Source organism: Gymnodraco acuticeps, unplaced genomic scaffold (genome assembly GCF_902827175.1).
Source record: "Gymnodraco acuticeps unplaced genomic scaffold, fGymAcu1.1, whole genome shotgun sequence".
In the NCBI taxonomy this organism is placed as follows: domain Eukaryota; kingdom Metazoa; phylum Chordata; class Actinopteri; order Perciformes; family Bathydraconidae; genus Gymnodraco; species Gymnodraco acuticeps.
This window is the reverse complement of record NW_022990652.1, coordinates 37,280-63,963: the sequence shown is the minus strand read 5'-3', so window position 1 is coordinate 63,963 and position 26,684 is coordinate 37,280. Positions and strand designations below refer to the sequence as shown.

At 38.8% G+C, this 26,684-nt stretch overlaps 1 protein-coding gene across 2 annotated transcripts in view; it reads right to left on the bottom strand.

Annotated features, from left to right (window-relative positions):
* Window positions 1-26,684, bottom strand: part of lrrtm4l1 (leucine rich repeat transmembrane neuronal 4 like 1) — a 55,679-nt gene that overhangs the window by 17,347 nt on the left and 11,648 nt on the right. The window contains exon 2 of one of the 2 annotated variants that reach the window (XR_004570331.1): window positions 19,290-20,985. Coding sequence is in view for 1 of the 2 variants with exons in the window: in XM_034229461.1 (XP_034085352.1) it covers window positions 19,355-20,985 (1,631 nt within the window). In the remaining variant the exon portion in view is untranslated. The remainder of the gene's footprint in view (window positions 1-19,289; window positions 20,986-26,684) is intronic. The other variant, XM_034229461.1, reaches the window with a different exon arrangement.

Sequence of the window (26,684 nt, the reverse complement as noted above, 5' to 3'; positions counted from 1 at the left end):
ACCTACACTCTGCAAAGAAGTTACGTGATTGAAGTCAGAAACAGCACTTGAAAATATAATCCACTTTTTGAGGGGTTGGCAGATTCATTTAAAATTCAAATCTTGAAACACCTTTTTTCTACATGTTATATTAACATGAAATTCCAACTCGAATGGTTGTAGTTTGCGATGGCTGAATTTGAGTTTCTTTATCTGCAAACTGAAAGTCTGTCTCCAGATTTGTTAACTCTACGCGAATAAGTCTACTGGTGGTGAGGAGGTAGAAACTGAAAATATGAGTTGGTTTCACGCTTCTGCCACTAGATGTCCAAAACACAGTAAAAACAAACAAAACAACTGTTTAAACTATCAAAATCGTGCATGGACCTTGCATAAGGAAACTTGTAGAGACTCTTGGAAAGCAATCTTTCACAATATGTTTTGTGATATTGGGCTATATACAATTTGAATTGAATCTTGTTTTGGCTAGCTCTAAGAGATGCAAACAGGTTGGTCGAATATCGCATATTCTTGCTCTGCTTGTTAGTAAGTAGTATATTTTTTTCACTGTTAGACTTGAAATTCAATCCATATTTTGTTTTGAGCATGTGACCAGATATTATTCATTGCATTTCTAAAGAGAAAGCCAAATACATTTTATTACGCACATTTATTGTGTATGTGATACAAAAATACTTCAAATGAAAGGTTAAAGGTGGGGTAGGTCATTTTGGAGAAACCAGCTCGAGTGCGCTAGAATTTGAAATACACAACCGGAAAAAATCTGCCACTTCCTTAAAGAGCCCCTCCTCCAACACACGAACGCGCACATGACCAATGAGGGCACGAGATACGTTTGTGCACAGATGGAAGGCTGACAGGCAGGTAGGCCATCCAGTTATTTTAGCCGGGCCGGCTCAGATGATTGGTCGTGCTTTTTACAGCGCCACGGCTTCCACAGATGACATTTTTTTATGGATTTTTTGTCAAAGCACTTCAGATATTCATTGCTATCGGGATGTTAAGAGCATTCCATGGAATATAACAAAAGGTGTATCTCGAGCCGGTTTCTCAAACTTACCTACCCCACCTTTAATGTAGTACCTTCTCTGAAAAAAATTATTAATACACTTTTTATAAACTTGACAAAATTGCTGCTATTATTATCAAGTTGAAATTAAAGTATATCTTGGGCAAAACTAAATAGAAGAAGAATTCTAGAATATAATTGGGAGGGATGAAACCCTCTTTTAATGGTCACACATGCAGAGCCCACAGCACACACATGTGTTCTCTGCATTTAACCCATCCTAGTACCAGGAGTCCACCAGGAGCAGTGGGCAGCTATTGTACAGCGACCGGGGATGGATGGGAGTGAGGGGGGAAGGGGGGTGTCCGGTGGCTTGCTCAAGGGCACCACGGCAGGGCAGGAGGTGAACTGGGACCTCTCCAAGTAGCAGTTCACACACCATATTTTTTAGGCCTGGTCGGGGACTTGAACCGGCGACCCTACAGCTCCTAGTCCAAGCCCCTACTGACTGAGCCACTGCAGGACAAATAATAGATAAGATTCCAGTCTAAAATATGCAGTTGAATAAAAACTCTCTTCGCATATATCATCATATTGCCCACCCACTGTGCACTGTAATACTAGGTGTCAGTGTTCCAATCAAAATCCTTCTCTTCTTTTTTTCCCACATCTGATCTGGAAGCCCTGTTGGAAATTGAGGAACGCAATGGTCTGTCATGTTGGTTCCCTGCAGATCCACTAATCTCAGCTCAGGATGTTCCCTCAGTTATTTTCTTTGACTAACATAAAGCTTGTACACCAGTGCCTAGACTTGTTTTAAAACAAATTGCTAAATCCATAACCAGCCATTCCTTTTGTATTTGCTAAGAATGGTTCATATTTGAGTAACAGTTAATAAGACATCGATACACTGTGATTACTCCTAGCTGCAAATCAATTTTTCTAATTTTCTAATAGACTTTTTCTTATATGGGAAGTTAAGTAGTTGACAGATTGTAATTACTTGCTGTATGAAATGACCCTATAATAACTTAGTGAGGAAAGAACAAGTCAGTCTATATTAGAGAACATGTGTTTTGCGTCTCACAGCTCAATTATCAACACTCCATAAGCATGGAAAACATATTAGTTCTCGACTTCTTATAGTTTGGTGCAATAATGTGAAGCAGCAAGTCTTTTCAGTTTTATTGCAATAAAGTTAAGAAATATCCCTTATTTTAGAGTTAGTACAAGAACTGAATGATCTGTGTGGGTAAGAGAGTATTGATCTATTACAGTGAACATTTTAAAACTGTTGTTGATTATAAATATGAATCATCCCCAAGTTGGTATATTTGTTCGCTAGCTAACGGTGGCTTGACTGCTGCCAAGGTGCAGATACTCTTCTTCTTTGGGCAATTCTGGTAGTTACCAGGCAGCTTTAGGTACATTAGCCCAAAATAAACATCTCCTCTGTATTTTATCCGGGAGTTAAACTGACTACTGCAAAGGACAAAATATCACATTTCTTTATGAAACCTGTATTTACTCATCTTATTAATGTGGTCCTTCCAGTCTGGAAGGAATATTGTTCTGTTGTGTTGTGCACAGGGCATTTGCATTTGAAGACAATGGTGCAGATGACATGAAATGACAGGAGACCAGGGCCGAGTGAATAGTGCCTCATTCAGTTGTTTTGAGGGGGAGAGCGTTACTCATACACTTCCTAACACCAGATCTAATACGATTCTGACCTTTTAGTCAAAATGGCTGCTTTCCAAAAACATCTCTATTGGACCAATGCAGCATTATATGTCACATTTATGTTTTGTTTTAATGTTAGGTTTTGTGGTCCTACATTAGTTTCCTGGCTTTGAAAAGAGTTGATAAAAAAAAGAGGGGATAAAAAATGACAACCTAAGAACCGTACTATACACAATTGGATGTCGTTAAGGGTTGGTGTAGTCTCGCGCTGGACAATTTAATACTCCAATTACAATTTTATTTTCAGGCAGCTGGGCCTTCTAATTTCTGGCCAAAATGACCGGTGTATGTTTTATAGTTTGTTTCGAATAATTAATTGCCGTTCTTTTGGACTCGACCCTGCCAAGGATGTATAACAAAACATCTACGTTAACTATAAAGAATAGTATTAGGTCTTCATATTATTTAATTATTTTTGTATGCAAATTCCGTTCTAAATCGGCAGTGAATTCCTGATATAACAGAATATGATTCTGAAGAACTGCCAAACAGCTGCAGGAGACATCTTTTTCATATCCCATTCTTTCCCACTGGAGTGGCTGTTGACACTTGCCAGAGGGTCCAATTGTGCAATTAGCACTCTACTGCAACTGCTAGTGACAATGTCATACCCTGCTGTTCACAAGTGGCAGACGTAATGCGACATTTAACAAGAAAGGCTATGCAAATGATATCATAATCCTGAATGTGATACCTTGAACTTTTATGAACCTGTATAACAATACGATCAGGTTCCCAACCAATCTAATTAATACAATTGAAAAAGACTATGTCTAGAATTTGTTATATGCGAGTATGGGAAATAATGTATTGGCCAAATTGCTTTAATGTTTTGTATTTCAATAAAAAATATTAAAGGAAATGCACCGACTTCCAGATGAACTGCAATCATTTAAAATTGTGATTGTAATATAAATTATACTTTCCTTTTATTGTGTTTTACTATGTTATCCTGAAGCCAGTGTTTTCCGCCAGACCAGGGCTGAGAGGGCGTCCACCCTGAGAGCGCAAATTAGCGCTTTTAATTAGGCCTAGTTAACGCCTAATTTGCATATCAATGTGGCGATTGTGATGACGATATCAGATACACATTTTACTGTATTCACCTTTAGTCTCCCCTTAAGTACAGTACATTAGCCTGTATGCCTATGATAAATTGCCTTAGAAACCTTGAGCTAACTTATCCATTAGCTAGTAGCCTACCTTAGTTAACTATATTTGTTTTTGTCTTTTGGCTAATTAGCTTTAAACTGGAGGCACTGGCAGTTTAGACATTTGTTCATCACCACTCCAGGGGCGGTTATAGGGGGGGCAGGGGGGGACAGTGCCCCCCTAACACTGACTTTGGACCCTCCTGTGGCCCCCCTGAAAATGAAGAAAAGAAAAAAAAAGTTTCATGATTAAACGATTTCTTGGCTGACGGTATAGGCGGAACTAACGATATTTGTAATTCTAGTCGGACCCATTAGAGAGAGCACACCTTTATCTATTTCATATAGTTGTAAAAAATAAAGTAAGAAATCATTCCAATGTGTACTATAGGACAGTAAAAATAGGTAACTTAAAATAAGAATAAACAAGTTTAAATGATTTGTTATTGGTTGGATTATTGAAAAGTATACAGCTCCCTTTCATATGAGTGTTGAGAGCTGTATCCATACATGCATGTTGTGCTCAAAGTGCATCAGATTGATGCATTTAACTTCAACAAAATTAAATGCACAATTGGATGTCGCATGCAACTAATCAACAAATAAGGCATACTATATTTGTTGATTTTTTTTTAAACTTCCGGTTTAAAATGCTGCATAACAATTCATTTATGTAATTTCCAATATACAATGTATTCACAGTACAAATGGATATTTACCAAATATCTAATTTGGTTAATACTGTATTTGAGGAAAGCACCAATATTCAACCCTAGAATAATGTTGCAAATCGATATGTATTTAGTAAAAAGATATTGCAATATTTGATATACTCTATATCCCCCAGCCCTACGAATAACTATAGCCATATAACCAGACAAAACAAGAAGAGGCAGACGCATCCAGACTTAAATTAATATTCACTTCTTTAAAATTGATTTCACCAGGAAGAGATACACTAAACAAAATATAAACGCAACACCTTTTGTTTTTACTCCCATTTTTCATGAGATGAACTCAAAGATCTAAAACATTTTCTATACTACACAAAATAACCATTTCTCTCAAATATTGTTCACAATCTGAAAAAATCTGTGATAGTGAGCACTTCTCTTTGCCGAGATAATCCATCCCACCTCACAGGTGTGGCATATCAAGATGCTGATTAGACGCATGATTATTGCACAGGTGTGCCTTAGGCTGGCCACAATAAAAGGCCACTCTGAAACGTGCAGTTTTCCTTTATTTGGGGGGTCCGAAAACCAGTCAGTATCTGGTGTGAGGGGGTAGGATTAGGGTTAGGGGTAGGGTTAGGGTAGGGTTAGGGTAATGTTGTGAATTGAGTGATCTGTGTTCGTCATCCATAACATACGCCTGCCCATACCATAACCCCACCACCACCATGGGCCACTCAATTCACAACATTACCCTTCGCCTTCGCTGTGTTTATCTTCAGAATCATAAGGCTAAAGAGCGACCGCAGGCTGATGTGTTTTAACCACACACACCTCTACACACAGACACGACTTAAACGCAGACTTTTGTCCCTCCATGTTTCGTTGTTATTGTTTCACTGAGCGGACCCGCCCCTTTTTTTTCAAACACTCCCTTTTTTGGTCCATCTGCGGCGGTAAAAGTTTTTGTGCGCTGTGATGATTCGGCTGTACCTTTAGTAATGAATATTAAATGTTGTGAGGAAATCTCTCCACCAATAATTCCAATAAGTAATCCAAAATGTATTCACTTCAGGTTTACGAAAGTAACTGTAATCAGATTACTCGTTTTTCAAATGTAACGCGAGCTGAATACAGTTACTTGATTTTTGTATTCTGATTACGTAACGCCGTTACATGTATTCCGTTACAACCCAACCCTGGTGATAGAAGTATATGATGGCTATTCACATGATCATGTCCTATATGTTGTTGAAGCAATTTTTGGTGGATAGCATTTTCTTCACCGATTTCGTGCCACATTTGAACCATTTTAGTCCATTCAAGTATTAATTTACTCGATGCTTCCAAATCATCACATTCAGAAACCAAACCTGGAGGACACCATTGAAAAAACATGCTGTGTTTTGACACCTGGTTATTGAACACGTGCTTTTTTTGCAACATAAAGCTCTCCCTGTTGAATGTTGGTGAATAATTTTGAGCACTTACCTTGGAAATTCCTTGATCCTCTGAATGCCCTCCGTCTATAGTGTGTAGTTTTACATATTTTGAAACTCAGGTACCAAGAGGTTCATTTTATACATTCAGTTTATTAAAAAAGTGCTTCCTTTACAATAAAAAGGCATATTATGGGGAATCACATCATCACCCTCGGATACAAATGGGCTAATTGAAGGCTCTCAGCTTTCCAGTTATAACCAATTTACTTTTTAATCTTAAAACTCATCATTTTTTTAGCAATCGACATTAAAGGTTCTTTCTTTTTTTTTTACACAATCTGCATGGGATAAGCAAAAAGTGGGCATGTCTGTGAAGAGGAGTCTCGAGAACCCCAGTATCTTTGATTTGCTTGTTTTCCCTTTCCAAGAATGTAGTGTAATTTAGGAGCATTGTTTAGCATTCTTTACAACAAGCTAGCATGGTTTTTACCAATGACTAGAATAGGTTATTTAGTTTGAAACATCTTTAATCGAGTTTCAAAAACCAAGCCTGTCGCAGCTTCCCAGAGCCAATAACTGTGTCTTATTGAAGTTTAAGGGGCTGATTTTCTTTTTCATTTCATCCCTTCCACTACTATTTCAGGCATTCACTTCGTACATTGTTGCAGGAAACTGAAATGACTTGCAGTGATCAATCAATAGGTGGGAGAGTTGGGATATTATTACATGTAGCAAGTCAAGAACACCATGTCAGTGATCGCACCACCATAGTGAGCTACTAGAAGATATGCTCTTGTCACTGCCTCTGCAACATAAAGCTCTCCCTGTTGAATGTTGGTGAATAATAGAGAGACTGAAACACAACTGCTGATTAAGAGACATTGAAAAACCTTAGCTGAGTTTAAGACTGCATTTTTTGTTGCATTATTGAAAAAGAACCAACCAACCATGGCTTAGAAATACACTTTACATCAGCAATAACACATTTAATAATGTTCAAAAGTCTGGACTCTGCATTAAAAATGAAAATGTCTCACTCTTCTCTTCTTCAAAGACTCTAGACTGGCTATGGCATCAGCAGGGGTGATGTGATGGTTCCCTAGTTGGGACATTGAACAGTCGTTTTTCATAGCACAAGCTTTTGTTGTCCTAGATATGACAAAAAGTTTGTACCCCTGACTTGCAACTGATTCAACAACGGAATCAGGAGCAGACCCTTACTCTAATCACATCACTACTTCAGAGCATTGGAACACGCAGAGGAGCTTGATGCTGGAAGCGAAACGTATTTTGTGAGAGGAAGCTCTGTTTTTTGCCCTTTTACTTGCAGCCAATAAGCATTTATGAACTGTTAGGATCTGTAACATGCACAAATGCATGCAACACAATTTGTAACATGATTTCATCATACACATCTGCAAGGGGGGCGACATTGAAGGTAATCTAAACCAGAATAAAATTTAACAGTGAGCCAAATCCACTATCTCAATAATGTATATATTCACTTAAGTATTTTTAACTTGAAGATAAAATGTTACGAATTGTATTACTGCATGTTCAGACACAAAACAATATATTTCCTTCCATTTTGATTATGATAGCTACAGTATGGATACAAGCAGATGTCAAAAGTAACAGTTAAGACTACAAAGAAGGACTGAACAGTAATTATTTTCAATAACTATTTTTGATTTGCCTAAATGAAAACCTTATCCAAACTGGGTTTATATCACACAAAAAAAAAATATTTTAAATCAAATTTTTAATAGAAAGAGACAGAAAGAAAACTCTCTTGGGTAAATGGCTGAAGATTAAACATAAATTGCATTAAACAAAATGCAATTTAGAAAAAAAAGGGTTAATGATTAGATTAGCTTTGATTACATTGATGGATTATAACAGTTTTTCCAGACCTCAGATATTCATGAAGCTTGTTCCATTGGTGGAGATCTTAGAAACACACAGCCACCCTCCTGTTGTTTAAATTATCGATACACCCTGCATGTGTACTTGTCCCAAATGTCTTGGGGGGTCCAGGTGTTTCCTAACGTAAAAGTAACTCAGTGATGTATCGAGGCCTGAGACCATTTAGATCTTTATAGACTTGTAACAGGATTTTAAAAGCTATCCGTTGACACTAAGGAGACCAGTGCAGAGATTCAAGGACGGATGTGATGTGCTCCACTTTCTCGGTTTTAGTGAAACACATGGCGGCACAATTCAAGACAAGCTGCAGCTGTAAGATTGCTTTTTTTACATTTGAGTATAGCCAACTGAGGAATTGCATGAATACGTTTTTTCTGTAACTTGTTTTCGACAGAAGACATGAATTCCTGCTATGTTTAAAGATTGAACTTGGCTGATTTTGTAATTGTCTTAACTGGGCCCTGTTATGCTTATAAGCTAGATAATTCTTAATAATTGGAAACATCAGCTGCAATCCAAGGATTCAATATCAAAGAGACAGTGAATATCAAGCATTTCTGTAAAAGTCACCTGAAATGTGTCTCAATCGAACCACTTAATAGACTCACCACTACAGTATACATAAAACATAACCACACCATTCCAGGGATGGTGATTTAAGTGACTTTGAACGTGGCATGCTGGAGAGGCTGGTTTGAGTATTTCAGGAACTTCCGATCTAATGGGGTTTCGACGCACAACCACCTCTAGGCTTTAGAAAGAACGATCCAAATCCAAAATATGCAGTGAATGGCAGCTCAAACGGCCTTGTTGATGGCAGTGGCGAAGGGCCAACATCCGAGCTGATATCAACAATAACCATTGTACCATTGTAATAACCATTCAATACAACTGAGGTACGCATAAGAGCATTGCTTAAAATGCAACTCTTTGAACCCTGAAAATGAAAGAAAACCCATTGTTGCCAGCTAAAAACAGGAAACTGAGGCTACTACTAGAACAGTATCTTCAAAATTGGACAAAAGAGGATTGAGAAAAGCCTTGACTGTCCAATGACCTTCTATCTTAGCTGCAATATTCATGGTAGGTCTGAATTTGCTGTAAACAACATAACATAATGGATTTATCCATCAATAGCTCATGTTGCTATTGAGGGTTTAATGGTGTATGGGATATTTTTGTGAAGTGAACATTGTTTAAATGCCACAGCATTCTTGAAATATTTGTCTCCCCTCCTTTAGAAACACATTGTCCGTGTCTTCTAATGGCTTCCTCCAGCTGTATGACTTGTATGACCATGGATGTATAAAGAAAACTGGACACAATGTTGGAGGCGGGGCCAAATGAATCCCTATGAAAGGCCCGATTATTGAGTATTAAATACCTCTGGTTTAGGACCATTGCATCTTCCGAAGCCCCATCTCACATTTGATTCGCTTTCCTAATCTCAGTTTAAGAAAACTGTTCTTAGGTCCATCAAATTAATAAAATATAAACTTTTCAAAAGTGCTCTTTAATAGGCAAAGCCTCCGTGGGTGGCTGTTGCTGCTGCCTGGTTCTACGAACAATATGCCTTGAGGGCACCATTCAAAAAGATGTGATCTACACAAATGTATCTGCTCCCTTCTGAAAACCACACTTTAATAATTCAAACATTTGCGGAGAAAGAGACAGAGCCTTGTGAAATTAAAATTCATGTGACGGGAGCAAAAAATAAAAAAATAACATGGGACCGCAGACACGGTTCATTTTCAGGAAAACAGCTAAAAGGTCAAGACAATGAAAAATAGACTGTTGAATGTTATACACTATGATTCAGATTATACTGGGAACTTTGGTGAGGAAATTACATATTTGTTTCTAACTGAATGGAAATGTTTTTATCCCAAAATGCCTCTGAGCACGGAACAATGAACAGCCTAAACTACTTACAAAGGACTCATATTGTCAAATTCATGAAAGCACATAAACTCAGACTATAAACTATTTCCGAATGCCTGTCTCTCTTGATGAGAACAATGAAACATGTAAGGGCTTTTATGTGCGCCTCCTCACAGTTTCCCTTTGTTTCCATCCTTTATTCTTAGAGTACACTGGTCACTGCTGTCTCTCCTTAAGGGGCTGCATCCCAGCTCTCTCTTTATGGAGGTGATTTCGTGCCACTGCTTGCCTGATTGCACATTATCTCCCAACCTCATAATGATATAAATAGCACTTGGAAAAAGCATGGAGCCTCCTTCTTTCCACTAGACTCCAGCTGGTTTCCTGCAGCATATATTTTCCCACGTGAGCTAAACTCAGTTGGATCACAGTTGTAGATAACACTGCAAAAACGTAACTAAAGGTGCAATATGGGAAGGTTTCATTTATTAAAGAAAATGGGTTGATCATGACCGAAAGAACGAGATCGCGGATACAAGCGGCCGAGATGGGTTTTCTCCGCGGGGTGGCTGGTGTCTCCCTTAGGGATAAGGTGAGAAGTTCGGTCATCAGGGAGGGACTCGGAGTTGAGCCGCTCCTCCTTCGCGTCGAAAGGAGCCAGTTGAGGTGGTTCGGGCACCTAGTTAGGATGCCACCTGGGCGCCTCCCTAGGGAGGTGTTCCAGGCACGTCCAGCTGGGAAGAGACCAAGGGGTAGACCTAGGACCAGGTGGAGGGATTATATCTCTTCGCTGGCCTGGGAGCGCCTTGGGATCCCCCAGTCAGAGCTGGTTGATGTCGCCAGGGAAAAGAAAGTTTGGGGCTCTCTGCTGGAACTGCTACCCCCGCGACCCAACCACGGATAAGCGGGAGAAGATGGATGGGATGGGTTGATAGGCTAATTTTCTGTAGAAGTATGGGTCAGACAATTATTCTCAAGATTCATAAAGGTATTATTCATTCAGTACAGTGGTTCCAAAAAGGGTTGCACATTAAATAAAGTCCATATTGAAGCCCTATATTAAGTACATGCAAAATATGTGAAACTATCATTAGTAGTATTGTGCTGTTGCAGAGAAGTCCCGGCCAACAAACGGTATTCTACACACTTATTAAGAAGTCCTTGTTCGGTACAGATCCTCTTTCTAGATCACTCCATGAACATTTTATTATATTCTTAATGATAATGTGAGTAATATTTCAGAAATGATCAACTGCACTAAGATAACAAGTAATATCGCAATCAATCATATCCCGATTGGAAAATAATTGTTTTTAAAATCACACAGCCAACAAAGGGCCCAAACACAAAACCCAAAAAAGTGAAGTTACTAATCGCATCTAGTTGTTTATTCCAAATTGTGTTTTCCACCTGGATTGCATAACTCTTCAGTCTGAGTTCATCAATGCACATAGTCCATCAGGTGGTATACCACCCTCGGCAATGAAATCAAAAGGAGGTTTCCTTCCACCATGAGTACACACGGTCAGCAGAAACACAAGTAAAGACAGTTTAAGATTCAAACACAAGAACTTGATTTTACGAAGTCAAGACCCCCCCAAGACTTTGAATTGTCCCCCATAAACAGAGTAGGTGCGACAAAGAGATTGTTTCCGACCAGTATGGGCAGTTAGTCTGCAACTAGAAGATATTGTTCTCTGGGTAATCACTATATTAATGTCAGAAAATTAGACAAACAAAGTCGATCACAAAGTCCCAAAGGATATTGATATTGATCGTTTTGTCACAACCTTAGACAGAGATAGATGGTAACCCCAAAAACATTTATACTCAACTATCACATCAACAAAAGAAACAAATCCTGTCATTGAAAAGTTCAGATAATGCTACAATAAGTAAACGTTGCATGAAAATGATATTATATGCTGCATAAATTGGTTATCAAAATAGTTGCAACTTAAGTTTTGTATTTTTTGGCATTATTTGTATGTAAATCAACTCGAAGTAATGCTATCTTTCGGTAAGAGAGAAATCTGCAGGCACAAAAAGTGTTGTACAACAAACACTAAATGTGTATTTTAACTGTCTTCTACCAGCTAATCTAAAAGAAGAACAAACAAATAAACAATGTTTTTGCCTCTAGTAGTGTCTTGCCTTAATTACTTGAGCGCTTTGTTACATGTTCACATCTCCGTATGTGTAAAGTTGCATAGTTGAACTTCGTCAAGAGACTGTGTGAGTACGTGTGGGCAGGAGGAATGTATATTTTAATTGCACTTACACTGTGTCGTGTAGTAATGTCACAATACTGCAAGTTACACTAACTCCCATTCAGAACCCAAACACATTTTAGGACGGTTATGTATTCGTGCTGGATTTTGAAGTTATAAAAGCCGTGTCAGAATGAGATGTTTGTGGGTTTTGACAGAACAAGTGAAGGTGGGTGGGTTGATGCTACTGTTATCTGAGGATGAGGCACGTAGGGGCAGCCAAAGCCTGTGGCAAAAGCAGAAGGGAGGGAAGGGGGGGGGCAGGTAGGAGATTATACAATTCAATTTAGGGCAATAGAGGGGGTGGATCTTTTATATAAAGGCGTCACTGAGCTCTTCTCCCCGTCTCCATCGAAAAGACAAACACATGCACAAACTTTCTAAAAGCTGCTGTACAATGGTGTTTTTTGTTGTGACACCCTTTAAAATGGAAGATCTCTATTTGTGTTTGCTGCAGGGCTAATCCAAGCTCCAGATGTTGCCAATAATACACCGCTCATTAGGGTTTGTGTCGTATGGCAGTATTACTGCGTGTACACTAGGAAGAAGTGCCGTGGGTGAAAAGCCACATTTACAACATTTCAGTACATGCATCATCCTCCCCTACAGCCTCTGCGGGAGGAGTTCTTTTGAGGGTAACCCGCCAATTGAGGGAAGAGGGCATGAAATTGCCCCTCAGAGATATTTGAGAGGCTGTTGCACTGAATAAGTGGAAATACTTCTCACCAAGAGGTTTGCCAGAGTAGCTGTTCTCACCGCAGCGCATTTCCAAATGATGATAAACAGGGTGTTTTTCTGTTCTTTCGTTTTGTTACACCAGCGCCAAACAGAGAACAACATATATCTTGCCCTCATTAGCCCCCCATATCCAATTATAGTAGTTTGTTTATTGGCTGAAAACAGCAGCGTGGTCTCCTTCCCACTCAAAAGTACAACACTTTGAGTTAAAAGGCTGCATTGGAAAGAAACAGAAAGCTTTCTATGAAATATAAAACCCCCTTAATAATTCAATTCTTTAAAAACGTTATCTTGCTTGATCACAGAGATTTAATCATTTAAGGCCAGAGAGAATTTCATGATACACATTTCCAGCTGCTGGTCCTCTTCCTGGAAGGGGGATTTGCTAGAGAGAAAAAAAGGCGGGAGTCAAAAGACTTAACTGGAATATGAGACCCAGTGTGTATTTTCATTGAGATCTCCCTCTGTGCTATACGCCTGCTTGCACTTAAGCTCTTAATGATTCCTTAAAAACTGATGAGGTAAAGAGGAGAGGAGAGGGAGCGTAAAATGAAAGTGTTCTTTTTTTTAAATGTATTTTGGAGCAACGCCTATCAAGTGGAACGGAACTAGGGGAGGGGGGAATTAGCTAGGGGACATGCAAAGTGAGTGCTGTGGCTGGATGTGTGACATCCTTCTCTTCAAAGCTGTCTGAGGGGGGAGGGGCACAGGCACAACATCTCCAAGAGGCAGGGAGTGCTTGAGGAAAAGACCACAGGGAGATGGTGGCTGTCTAATCCGGGCTAGTGATATTCTCTTGTAAGGAAGTGCTGATTTCGAGTCTCTTTTTGCAAATGTTTATGCCTTTTCCTTTCATTTACTTGCACTTATAAAGTTGTACATGTTCTAGATGAATTACAACATCCATTAAGGCTAGGGATGGGTGTCCTTAGCATTTGATCAATACCTCTCAATCAACACTTCACCAGTACTCTAAGCATTACCAATATGATGGAGTTTCCATAATCTTAATGAAGTATAACTTTAACCAAAAACAATGAATGTCTCTAACCAAAGTAATCCCCATAGCCCTAACACTTACCTATATATTCTACTGCAACTTTAATGTTTGAAAACTGTCTTAAACATTTTGTCAAATATTTTTTGTGAAATTGTTTAGAAGTCTGTGAGCAAATCTTACCTCGCAATTGAGTTAATATTGTAAACATGAGTTTATGGTCTTGATATTAAGCTTCAAGCCTGGTTCAATAAAGCATGATGTTGATTTTCTAATATATAGTTTCATTTAGAGCAGGGATGGGCAAATGGCGGCTCTTTTTGCGGCCCTCAGATTAATTTATAAACAACGTAATTAATAAAAATATATATATATTTGTACCTTTAGTACTGATACCGTCCACTAGACTCCTAGTTAGGTCACGAGCTGCGTACATGATTTCGTTCGGCAGCCAAATACCGCAAAAATAATCTGTGAGGCGTTTGTGTGTATTGTGTTTGCTTCCCGGGGAAACACTCACAAGAAACACCGGCTGTTGTTACGCCTGCTGTGAATTTAAGTCACCGCTTGTAATTATGCCTTTACAAGCTTAAAAGTTGTATTTATCATCTGAATTTGGCGAAACAAGTTTAATATTCTAAAAACCAAGACTTTGTTTATTTGAAATTAGATGAAAACAAACTGTCACGGACCCTGCCGTGTTATCTATAATTACTACGCTTTTCATTCATCATTTCAGCGGGAGGGAGGGGGAGCGGCGCTGAGGAACAGCAGAGTACAGATTGACGGGTGTCTGTGTTGACATTCCCCTTATTGTGGAATAAGGGGAATGCAGAGACTGGCTACAAGTGTCTTAGGTTCGAGTTAGACAACTAATGTCTGGGTTAGTGTTCATGACTTCATGTTGATGTCATCTTAATGGTTAATCTCAATACACACACATTTTACGTGCTTTCCAATAGTTTAAAATGGTTTTATTCCACTGTTAAATAACCTGTTTAATACAAACATGCCACTTGTAAAAATTAGATAACATTTCTGTGAACTGATATTTGTTTAGTGAGCTTAGTAGAGGATGTTCCCTGAAAGATTGTAAAATGTCAATGAAGATGTCAGACTTAGTATATTTGTTAATAATTACATACAATACATGGAATTTTTGTGTGTGTGTTCCAAGTGAATCTGCGGCCCCTGGTGGCCAGTACATCAATGATGTGGCCCCCACCACCATCCAAGTTGCCCATCTCTGATTTAGAGTATGATAAACCATAAGGCAGGGTATGCTTCAGGGGGGGGGGCAACATGACGTTGTCCGATGCGTTATGCGACGCTTTATGTATTTTTGCCAATCAACCACTTGTGTTTTGAAAGATTAGACCTTGTCAATAAGAACGTTTGTTGTGTACAATTTACAAATGCAGAATATTCAGTAATAAAAACAATCAGCATATTGGTTTGACCAATTTTTGCCAACATGGTCACAGCAGAACATTTATGAGAACGTGACATAAAAAACCTTAAATACAATCATGGACAATGTATTAAATGTTTATTAGGTCAATAGAAATGCAATATGAAACATAACTGGCAGTTCAGCTAACTGGTGATGAAGCTCAACTTAAGAAAAGAAAGCAGAGAGAATTGTGTGGGAGTAAACGGCTCAAAGGAAAGTGTTAATACTGGGTACCATCCATAAATATATATTTTTTTGTAAAACAACATTTTATCCAAATGCTCAAGAGAAATGGAAAAAATAGTGTTCGTCCATTTTTTTTATATCTCTGGCAATGGAGAATACATTCTGTGCTTTGAGGTTAGTACAAGGGAGGGATGTGAGTTTACTCATTTAGTTTCTCTCATCGCGGTTGGGGAACGTTTGGTCAAGTAGTGAGTTTCTTTGAGTTGACTGGTTGATGCTGCAATCTTAATTTGAAAAGCTATTTTCCTTGTTGCCTATTTTAGCTTTAGATCTATTTTTCTTGAATCCAAAATTGGCCTGAACATTGGCCTTTTTTTTGATTAAATGCACTACTTTTGTGATCTTTGACTTGATTCACAATAATTGAAATTCTCTAGTCATTCATTCGCACACACTAGGAGGGCTTTATCAATTATTTTAATTACAATAACAAAATATGGCTATTGCCCCTGGATATAGGAATACCTAATTATTCAGCCCTTCATAGGCTTATCTTTTATCCAGATTATTTTCTTAGTATTATAATTTGTATGGTACACTTCTGTAGTTCTCTTATTTAAAAAAGAGTTTGTGGCTGTCAGATATTCCCAATAACTACTAGACCACCTAAATTGTATTTCCTTTTTTAATTGCTGACGTTTACATTCTGTACAACATGATGGGAATGTGGGATTGGCTAAAGGGATTCTGGTAATCTCAGCAATCTCATAGCATAACTCCAGAGTGAACCAAAATCGAATCAGCCTGAATAAATAATGGCACCTGTCTTGGTTTGCAAGGGCTTATACTTGTGGAATATCCAGGCCCATAGTGATAGACGGTACACGGTTCAAACTATTTCCTGCCTAAACCATTCTTGATAATAGCTCACTCAGTCCTACAGCAGGGTAAATGTGTTGTGTTGCCTGTTGTTCCTCCACATCGCTGTCCACAGAGACTGCAGGCGCTGCACAGACCGAAGATAAAAGACACAGCCAACTGAGCCGGTCAGCAAGATCCCATTTTCATCAAACTAAACCAAGCTTACGCCAGCTTCTTCAATTATTAAACGCCTGAAATAAGCAACAGTCAAGCACCCCCAACTCGCTGCAACAACTACTGCAAACACCTGTCAGTGTCTTTGAAAGGGAGAGATTGTTCTGGAGAAGATTGGATTTGGATTATGGTTATAGAGAGACAATACACTGACGCTGATTGCTACAGAAATACGTGCATTGCTTGAGGAGAGAATCAGAACCCTGTTGTGTGGCAAAGTGCAGTCAGGCAGCATATTGGTGCCAGATGTATGACTAACAAATCAGGCACATGGCAGTGCATGCCACCAACTAAGATTGGGTCTCATAAACCTTTTCTGTGCCTGTCTTTGAGTCTCCAAATAAATGGGTTTGTAATAATGGGAATTTGTTGATGAAATACCATAGTATATTTAGCATAGCTTGGCAGCTTTAAAATGATTATCCGTCAATGCCAGGTTTGGAACATAATGTGACCCCACTCTATCAATATTAGTCGGATGTCGCAATGGTACTTAGCAATTTACACAGGGATTTATTTTGTTCATGTACACGGCACAAGCCCTACATTTGTTTTCTAAGAAAACTCAGCAACTGCATTTTCCGTCTCCTGAGAGACGCTCATTATTGAGACTGAAGCTGAGCATGCTAAAGAAACAGCTTCTTTGTTTACAAACCCACATAATTGTATGTGTTTTTTAAACTTACTGGATGAAAGTGGACTTTAGGCTGTGGCTCATCTCATGGTACAAAAAATGAATTTGCATATATGACATTTCTCCTAACCCCTTTCCCTAACCGTGGAGCTATGAGTTGTAGTTGAAGTTGAGGTTGTAGTTGAAGTACGTAGGTGGATTGCCGAATATGTGAAAGGAGCTTTCTCTACAAATAGCATTATAATTTGGTTTAGATTAAACATTGGTTCCGCCCATTAATCAACATTTCTCTGAATTCACTCAAAGAGAGCACCTAGAAGACAGCTCCAGTCACTGATTGCTTGATTAGCTTCCACCTTTCTAAATCATATGCATATATCAACGGAGCACAGATCTCTCAGTGAGGCAGGATAAAACATCTTTCAGTTATGCATCGTGAACGCCCCAAAACCATTTCACTCTTACAATATTGTTCTTCACAAATGCCTTTTCAAAATTGCTTATACACTACTTAAAATAATCATAATTCAGCACGACTGCAACAATCCACTATAGCTCCAAATGTAATGACTTGTACACACAGCATAGAGAGAGATGCAATAAAGAAAATGCAATAACTGCAGGAAGGCTTTTTGAGTAAACTTTTACAATCCATGTAAAAAGATAAAAGCTGGAACTGCTCCATTGTCAATATTAAGAGATGCACGTCTTATACGGATTGAGTTGACATATTGATTTGAGTTCCCTGTTGCAGTTATGCTGATGGATCCCTCGGAAAATAATATATCCTGCGATATTTGTAACCAAATATCCAAGATAAGCAGTTTCTTTCACCACTGAAAAGGAAAAGCTGCATTCAGGTCAAGTGAAAAATATTCCCTTGTACAAGTAAGTTATATAACTATATTTTACAGCACAGGGTATATTGTAAATAAAAAATCATAATTTTCAAAAGCTGATGCATTGTTTCCAAAGAATAGTATATATATTCAACATCTAACGTTTGTAAATAATTTTATTGTGAGAATGTAGTCAAAACTATTAGCAACTTATCACCAAATTGCAATTTTCAATGGTATCACACACTCTTGGTGTTTATCACTTATTTCTTTACCTTTATACAAAACATTTATCAAACAGGATGATTTACGAATCTTTTAAACTCTATTTGACCCTTGGTGAATCTGTCATACCCGAAACATGCTACCTGAGATCTAACAAAGACAACATGAAAATCTTTTTTCAGTTTCCAAGCGAATAATTGTAATTACCCTGGTTTATAAATATACTCCTTATCACAGTGGAAGGATCCACTTTCAAGCCATATCATAAGCTTCGGGATTACCGAAGTACATCTCCTCTGTGCAGATTACCATAAATCTATCAACACAGTTGAGGAAGTGTGGAATATTCCAGAGAAAATCTGAAAGGCAGTTACAGTGCAACTCCATAAAAAAGACAACATAACCTAGTCACCTACTGTATAACGGATGTTCGACCTTGTAACAAACAATTCAATGTGTTCCACTTTTCAGTTGCAATAAAGTGCTCTTATGCAACTCCATAATAGCTTTGCTACGTTACAGCAGAACTGTCAAACAACAAATTCAATTAAACGCAATCCATTGTGAAGTGCTGGAAATGTTGAATATAATTCCATTCATGATAAAAAATACAAGAAAATGTTTTTTAGACACGCATTAATGAACCCACCAACAACACTCCCCGAAACACACACAAGTGCCAGAACATAATTGCTTAAAAATGAGTCATGCCATGCTTATGTGATGTGGTATTATGCAAAATTGTTAGATAATGTCCAATTATTCATGTTCTCTACAAGTTGACATGTATAATAACATGTATATAACAAATAACGCACAGATTATACGTGTGTTAATTGTACACTCAATCAACCTCAGACCCTGGATCAAATTAGGTTTTCTCTATTTTCCACTTTATGGTTTTAAAAGTAAAACCTGAGTAATTGGACTAATCTAACATTTGGAGTTTGTGAATCAAGAGTCAAGGATGCTTAACTGTGATTCAACGTTGTATTTGTTACAGGGCATACTTGATAAAGGATTTACCTCTCTGTTGAGCCTTTGCATTTTGATTTAGATTTGTTATTTTTGGCTGATGCGATGAATCATACCTCACACTCCCTGGAGCCAGAAATTGTGCATGTGCAGGAACCAGTGCCATTGCTTAGCACCTCCAATGCCTCTGGAGTGGCAGCAGGGTTGTAGCTCATGTAATACTCTTGGAGCTGGGAGCTCAGGTTCTGCTCAGGCTCTGGACTCTTTTTACGACGCTTCCGCCCCACCATGGATCGCTGCGGCAGCAACCTGGTTGCAGCTGGATATCGCCGCCAAAACACATAGATAATTGTCAAGATTAGGGACATAGTGAAGAAGAGTGCCACGCTGCCCACCACCACTTTGTGAAGAGTCATGTGTTCCAGCTCTGGAGGTGGTATGAGCGTGGGTCGGGTGGGGGCAACTGAGTCTATTGGGTCTTTGCTCATATGCCCTGGAAAGGTAGGATGAGGAATAGGTCGAGGTCTGTAGGGTGGGACAGGACCAAAGGTGCTTGCTATTGGCATTGGTGGAGAGGCGCTAGTGGGGGCAAAGGTTGGTTCTCCTGTTGCTTCAGAAATGAGTTCTGACATTGGTGAGGGTGTTTCTGTCAGAACGTAATCAGTTTCCTCACAAATTCCATGGTTCCTTGTGGCTTCCATAATTTTTTCTCCCTGGAGATACTTAGGGCTGCTGCATATCATAGTGGTGTCTTTGCTACCCCGAAAACTTCTCAACCAAGCCACAAGCGGGCATATCCCAGTTCCACAATCCCACATGTTCCCGGCAAGGCTCATGGAGGTCAGGGATATCCATGCTGACACAGCCTCCTGAGACACATTGGACAGTTTGTTGGATTCCAGGTTGAGGACTTGAAGGTTGGGCAAGCAGTGAAACACAGCTGGGTCCAGGATCTGGATTTCATTTCCGGACAGATCGAGTTTCTGCAGTGTATACCAAGTCCATGGAAGGCCCTGGTTGACCACCTTAATGCGGTTCCACTGCAGGAAGAGTGATCTCAGATTGGCCAAGCGTGGAAACAGAAAAAAGTTGATCCGTGAGAACTGGTTGTGCTCCAGATGCAACTCCATTAGCTTCTGAAGCCCCAAAAATGTAGTGCGAGTAAGAGCCTTGATACGATTGTAACCCAAATCCAGAAACTCCAAACTTCGACACTCCAGGAATGCTCGAATTGGGATATTGGAGAGACCGTTTGAGCGCAGGTGTAGGTTTTGTAGTTTTCGTAAGCCATGGAACTGACCTGGCTGAAGGACTTCCAATTTGTTGTAAGACAAGTCCAAACTGCGAAGATTGGGAATTCCATGGAATGTTGAGTTGTGCAGCGATGTGATCCTATTGGAGCTCAGTATCAGCTCTTTAAGCCTGCGAACCCCCTGGAACGCACGACTGTCAACAGCTGAAATTTTATTATGGTCCAAGTATATCCAGAGAAGCTGGCCCAGATGAGCAAATTGATACGGCAGCAGGGTGTGTAGATCGTTGTAGCGCAGGGAGAGGCCTTGGCAGCCAACTGAGATGTTTTCAGGAACATCTAAGAAGCCAGCTGAATCACAATGTACCGTTTTCCCCTCGCATCGGCAGCTATTTGGACAGGTGCGCTCACCAAAGCTGAACAGTGGGGGAGCCCGCAAAAGGAGGAGGAGAGGGAGGAGGAGGTGTGTCAGGCGTCCATCACACATCAATGGACCTGAAAGAGAATAAGACAGAGAGAGAAGAGAGGATTTTAATGAAGTCCCATTTTCAGATGTTATATACAAAAAAGCCATGGACAAATACAAAATTCAGTATCCCCTGTGAAGCAGAAAGGGTTCAAAACGGATGTTAGAACTAATTTAAAGTTCTTTGTTGTATGTCAACAGATGCATATGAATGGCAAAACTATAACACGAGTATATGAACATACTGTTTTCCGAGTTAGTTTTGTCAAAGACAAGGAGGACCTTGACACTAGGGCTGTCCCGAATACCATTTTTCAGGCTCCGGATATTCGGTAGTAATCAGCAGCGAATATTCGGATATTCGACGCTGGCTTCAACACGTGTATTTCGGTTTATTCAAGGCATTAATTTTGTTATTCTACAGTATTGTTGTTTTATAGTTATGTGTTAATGTATACAACCCAATGTATGTTCTTTGAAATTGAAAAGGATATCGCATTGTGTTTGTTACTTTCGTTGCAGTTGTATATGTCATAAGTGTAACTTGGCTTGGCTTCCTATTTTGTATGGACATGCTTTTATTTTGAAGGAGAGTTAGCGCTGTTGACAGGAAGTTGTTGTTGCTATGTTGTTGCTATGAAAAAAAAACAAAAAACGAATAACGAAATCCGAATAGTACTCCAACGACCGAATATTCGGATATTCAGGTACAGCCCTACTTGACACAGATTTACTTATCTGATCATTCCACTTATAATGAAGACATATAAAAAGGTTTAAAGGTCCAACGCTCATTCACTCCAGATTCTGTCTGATATTTACTCAGTCTTGATTTTTATTTGTCATTATTGATGGAACCAAATTGAGCCAAACCAATAATATAAATATATTGTCCTATGGATCAATGGCATGACCTTAATCCTTTCAATCCATGCAAATGCAACGGCTGTCAAATTACAGGGTCTGCTTGAGGATGCTTATATCCATGCTGTATGATCAGTCTAGGACTTGTGGCCTGCTTTTAATGCAATACTACAATTAAAATGACAATGCGACTGGACAATCATTTTCAACAAACAAGCAAGGCAATCAAGGGTTTTTCTTTAAATAATGGTAGGTGCTTGAATGTCCTTGTCAGTAGCCTCATGTTTTAATTTAACATTCTCTTTTGATTTCTAATTCAACATCCTGCAGTACAGATCAAACATGTAAGAAGATGTGTCACTGCCCTAATACATTCAGACTGCACTATATGTCAAAGGACAAATCCCTGACCCAGGGCTCTTATCTGGTCTCACACTGAGTAACGCTTCGACAAAGGATATACATATGCTTTCAAATTTACTTTGACCTCCCCTCAGGCACATGTTTGTTCCCTGCTCTGTTTCTTAAAGTAGCCGCCTTGCCATTAACAGCTACAGATTTGACAATTAACAATGAGGAGCTTGTCTACTATAGCGTAAAGGGAGGAATGATGTTGTATGAACAGGCTGCAATGCCAATGGTATCAAAGTAGGAGGTATGTGAGGGTGGGAATTATAAACATTGTGGAAATGTATAAAACAGTAGTGTTTAATTATGCTATTAATATTATAGACGGTTTCAAGGTCTAGTGGATTTTAATGATACAGTACATGATACAACCTGCATGAAGTTTGTAAATTCTAGTAGGCAGCACTATTATTTGGTGAATTACTAAAATTATAAACGTGGGTGATTATTAAACTCTATATAGAGAATGATATAAATAATTTCTCTTGGTGGAGACTATTAGGGTAAAAATGCATTAAATAATAAGAACAACAGCAGGCCATTAGTTATGCTTGAAATTATTATACACAATATACATCTCGGTACTTTTTACGAAGTCAGATATATTTCGAGTTGCAGGTTAAAGCAACTTAGAAGATGTCTAAGGCACTTTTGATATAAATGTATATATCCTAAGACGGTTGAGGCAATAAAAATGGTTTGTTCTGGATGACTAATCTTAAGTGTTATTCGCCAGACCAGCTAGCATCCCACAGACATACCCACAGCGAATTTGGCTGAAACACTGTTTCTTCATATACAAACTGGAATTTGGATTTTGTGGTGGTATATTTACCACAATTTGACAACGTTATGCTAATACAGCTGAACTCCTGCTCTAAGTGCATCTGCCTTTCTTCGTATGTTGCAACGCCTCACAGCTACACCCACACGCTATCTTATTAACTATGCAGTCAACTGTGTCAACACCTCACAAACACAAGACTTGACTATGATTGAAACAAATTAACGGGAAAATACACATTGTATAGTCCTATAGAAAAAACTGAACCGTTTAAGTGAGGAAAAGGTTAGCTGATTGCGGAGGGGATGCTAGGAACTGAGAAACTGTTTTGCTGATTCATTTTGAAAGAGAAACAGCTGATGGAATAACGTGAGCACAGAAGCGACTTTTTCAATCTGTCAATGTCAGTGACAGTTCTTCACGTTTATAGTGCTGTCCCCTGCTTAGCTGTAGTGAAGCCAAAAAGGGGGCTGGCAGCGGGGGATTGTGAGCGGATGGCAGAAGAAACGGATCATGAATGACAACATCAAACAATATCCATATACACTGTCTTCCTATCTCGTTAGGAAAAACTAAAAATACCGATATCTTAACCTTAACCTGATACTAACCTCAGCCATTTACACAAATCTAAACTCCCATACTTTTGTAGAGGTAGGGTGTGGAAAAAGGTTCTCTATCAAGGTCTAACCCCCTAAATTTGAAGTACAAGAGCACACACATGAACTCCAAATATTGTGATTTGTTTGGTATATGCATGAGAAGTTACTGTTTGACTTTGGACAAGGTTTTTGAAATGACAGCAAGTGAATGACATGAATACAAAAACAAAAGTGCATTACATTACTGGCAGAATGTGCCACTCTGTATACTTAAGTTCTGGAGAGACATATTGCTTGTCCAGTACGGACAAACAGGCAATTTAAGGTTTACAGACAGAGGAAGACCATGATTGTGATGGAAAGATTGCAAGAATTGAAGATGCAAATTCAGAAATATGCATTTGAGTCACTTTGTATTCAAATCGACAAGTATTTTAGAAAGTTGGCTACTTAGAAAGGCTCCAGACTTATTTCAAAGTCGGATAATTACATCTTATCTGGGATACATTTATGTACTCGCCTTGTGGACCTCCATAGGACTATCGGCAAATAAGATGGTTGTTAATGGCAGTGGACGATGTTTATCTGTTCCAGCTCAATAACTTTGTTCTAGCTAAATGTTGTGTTGGTCACTAGCGTTCCACTATGAACAATTGCTGGCATATGCCCCCAATATGTCTGCCGAATTAAGAACAGAGCCACTTGCTAGAACAGCCAATCATCGAGCACATCTAGTTAAAGTACGAGAAGGTCTTGTGACTTGATGATGTTTTTCAAAAGTCAAGTTTAACTATGATCAGACACTTGGATTACAATTTTCCATTGAAGAAAAGTTATGAAAATGTGTGTTTCAAAGCAAAATAGTTATAAGAAAAACTGAAATTGGAATCAGCAGCAAACATTTAAAACAATTGGAATTGGCAAGGAATGTACAATCAGTGCAGCTAGTTTACTTATCATTTATATGTGTTGAGCTTCTGCTGTTAGCTGTAAACTAATTTTTTGAATCCTCCGTTGTCTAACTCATAGTATGCGGAACACATTATAATGCCATATTATACAAGACCTTAAGGGATGACCCACAACACAGTTTGTTGTGGGTCATCCAGATACAACTATTCAAAAGCTACTTCAGTGTTAGTATAATACTCAATACGGGCAGGTTTGTATTGAGCCATATAAAGACCAAATATGAAGAAACTATATCCCTTTTCAAAAACAATAATTTTTTGAAGTTGGAATTGATTCCATGCTGCAATGAGTTGGAATGAGGAACAGTACATTGGTTTGAGGCTGACATTTATTGCAATTGCATGAGTGGAAGTCGTACTTAGCAAAGTTGTTTCTAATTCCTAGCTTCTGCTCAACATCAGTTATGGTATGTACGTTAGTTCAGAAAATCGCACAATCTTAATGGATATGCCCAAATTCCATTTCCCATGTTACTACTAAAAAGCACATTATTGTGCATCTGGATTCGCATCGAAATATAAGAGAATGACAAACATGGGTTGAGTATTTATATTTTCATAGACATATCTTAAGATAAGAGTAGTATGGCAAAAGTAATAGCCATTTTCCACTGTGATTTCCTGCATACTAACAATAAGATAGGCAGTCCAACAATCTTTAAACTGCTTCTTTAATGAGTTTATAAATATTAACACATTGAATTGAAGAAGAGAATGAATGCGAACTATTGCTGGATTTATGTCAATAGGATTTGATTTGTTTTTGATCTGTATTTTTGAAAATGATGTAACTTTTTATCTTTTTTTAGCATATTGTTTATTATATTATAACTTAGTACTTTTTTTAACGCATGTAAGATATGCAACACTAAGCTGTCTGTGGCTCTTTCCTGCTGTAACGCTGCAAATGTCCCCTCTGTGGGACTACTAAAGGTATTCTGATTCTGATTCTGAATATGCAAGAATGCAAGCGAAAAAGAAGTAGGACGATAGAGGAGGTAAATGAGTCCTAGTGACACTGAGTATGATAATTCAGTGCGGATATCACACGTTGTGATAATGTGCGCTATAAATAAACCCCTAAAGTCCTCCAAGCAACAGATACAGTACACTGCCACTCTCATCACCTCCATTAGGTACCAAACTGACCAAGCATCCACGGCACTCTAGTCATTAGTCTTAAATGATGATTCCATTGGAGCTTTAAAAAGGGTCTGCCCTTAGGGGAAAAAAATACATTTGGGATCAAACAGAGTGTGTGACTCACACATATTTTACATGGTAGGAAAATGTTATAGAAAGCCACAACATTCAGCCACTGGCTCATTAACGTCTCCGCAAGACACCATCTTTAATTAGCACACATTGGTTCAGCATGGATTTCTGTGTAGACGGAGAAGTAATAAAAACCCACCGGACATGTGTACACCAAGCTTCCATAGGACGCAATACAGAGCAAAATGAATATAAGGCTTTCTCTTAAGCACAGGTTGATTATCTAACACTATCACATGTTGTATTCTGCACAGGCATCACTCAGGTTTTTTGTATTTTCTTCAATGCATCAGATGCTGGAAGAAGAAGAAACAAGGACTCCCACCAGACAAAATATATACCGGGCCTCCTACAGCTTTTCAAATGAATAATTTCAAACACTTGTCTCTTAGTCTGGCTAACAGCGGCAGTAGCCGACAGAAACTGCCATTATTTCTAATTGCAAGGATCTATATCCCTACATCTATGGGAAGAAACTAAATTGTAGTCCCTTTAATATTAATAAAATGCTACAACCATGGCTCTTGGCAGGCAATGCCATTTGTTCCCTTTTGGAAGAGATTTGATCTTTTGTGCTAAGCTTCACACATCTGTTTACCTGGCTCTCTCTTCTTAGTAGAGCATAACCAATCACAGCCAGAGGGTTTGGGAGATTTCATATCTTGTAGAACTTACATCTCGGGGTTTTGAACAACTTGCACTGCAGTAATACAGAAGTACACATTAGGGCGCTTTATCACGAAGATAAATCTGTTCCTAACTTTCAAGTCCAAAGTCATTTTTCCGCCCCTACTTGTTATAGCAGTGGATGGGGTTTGTGTGGT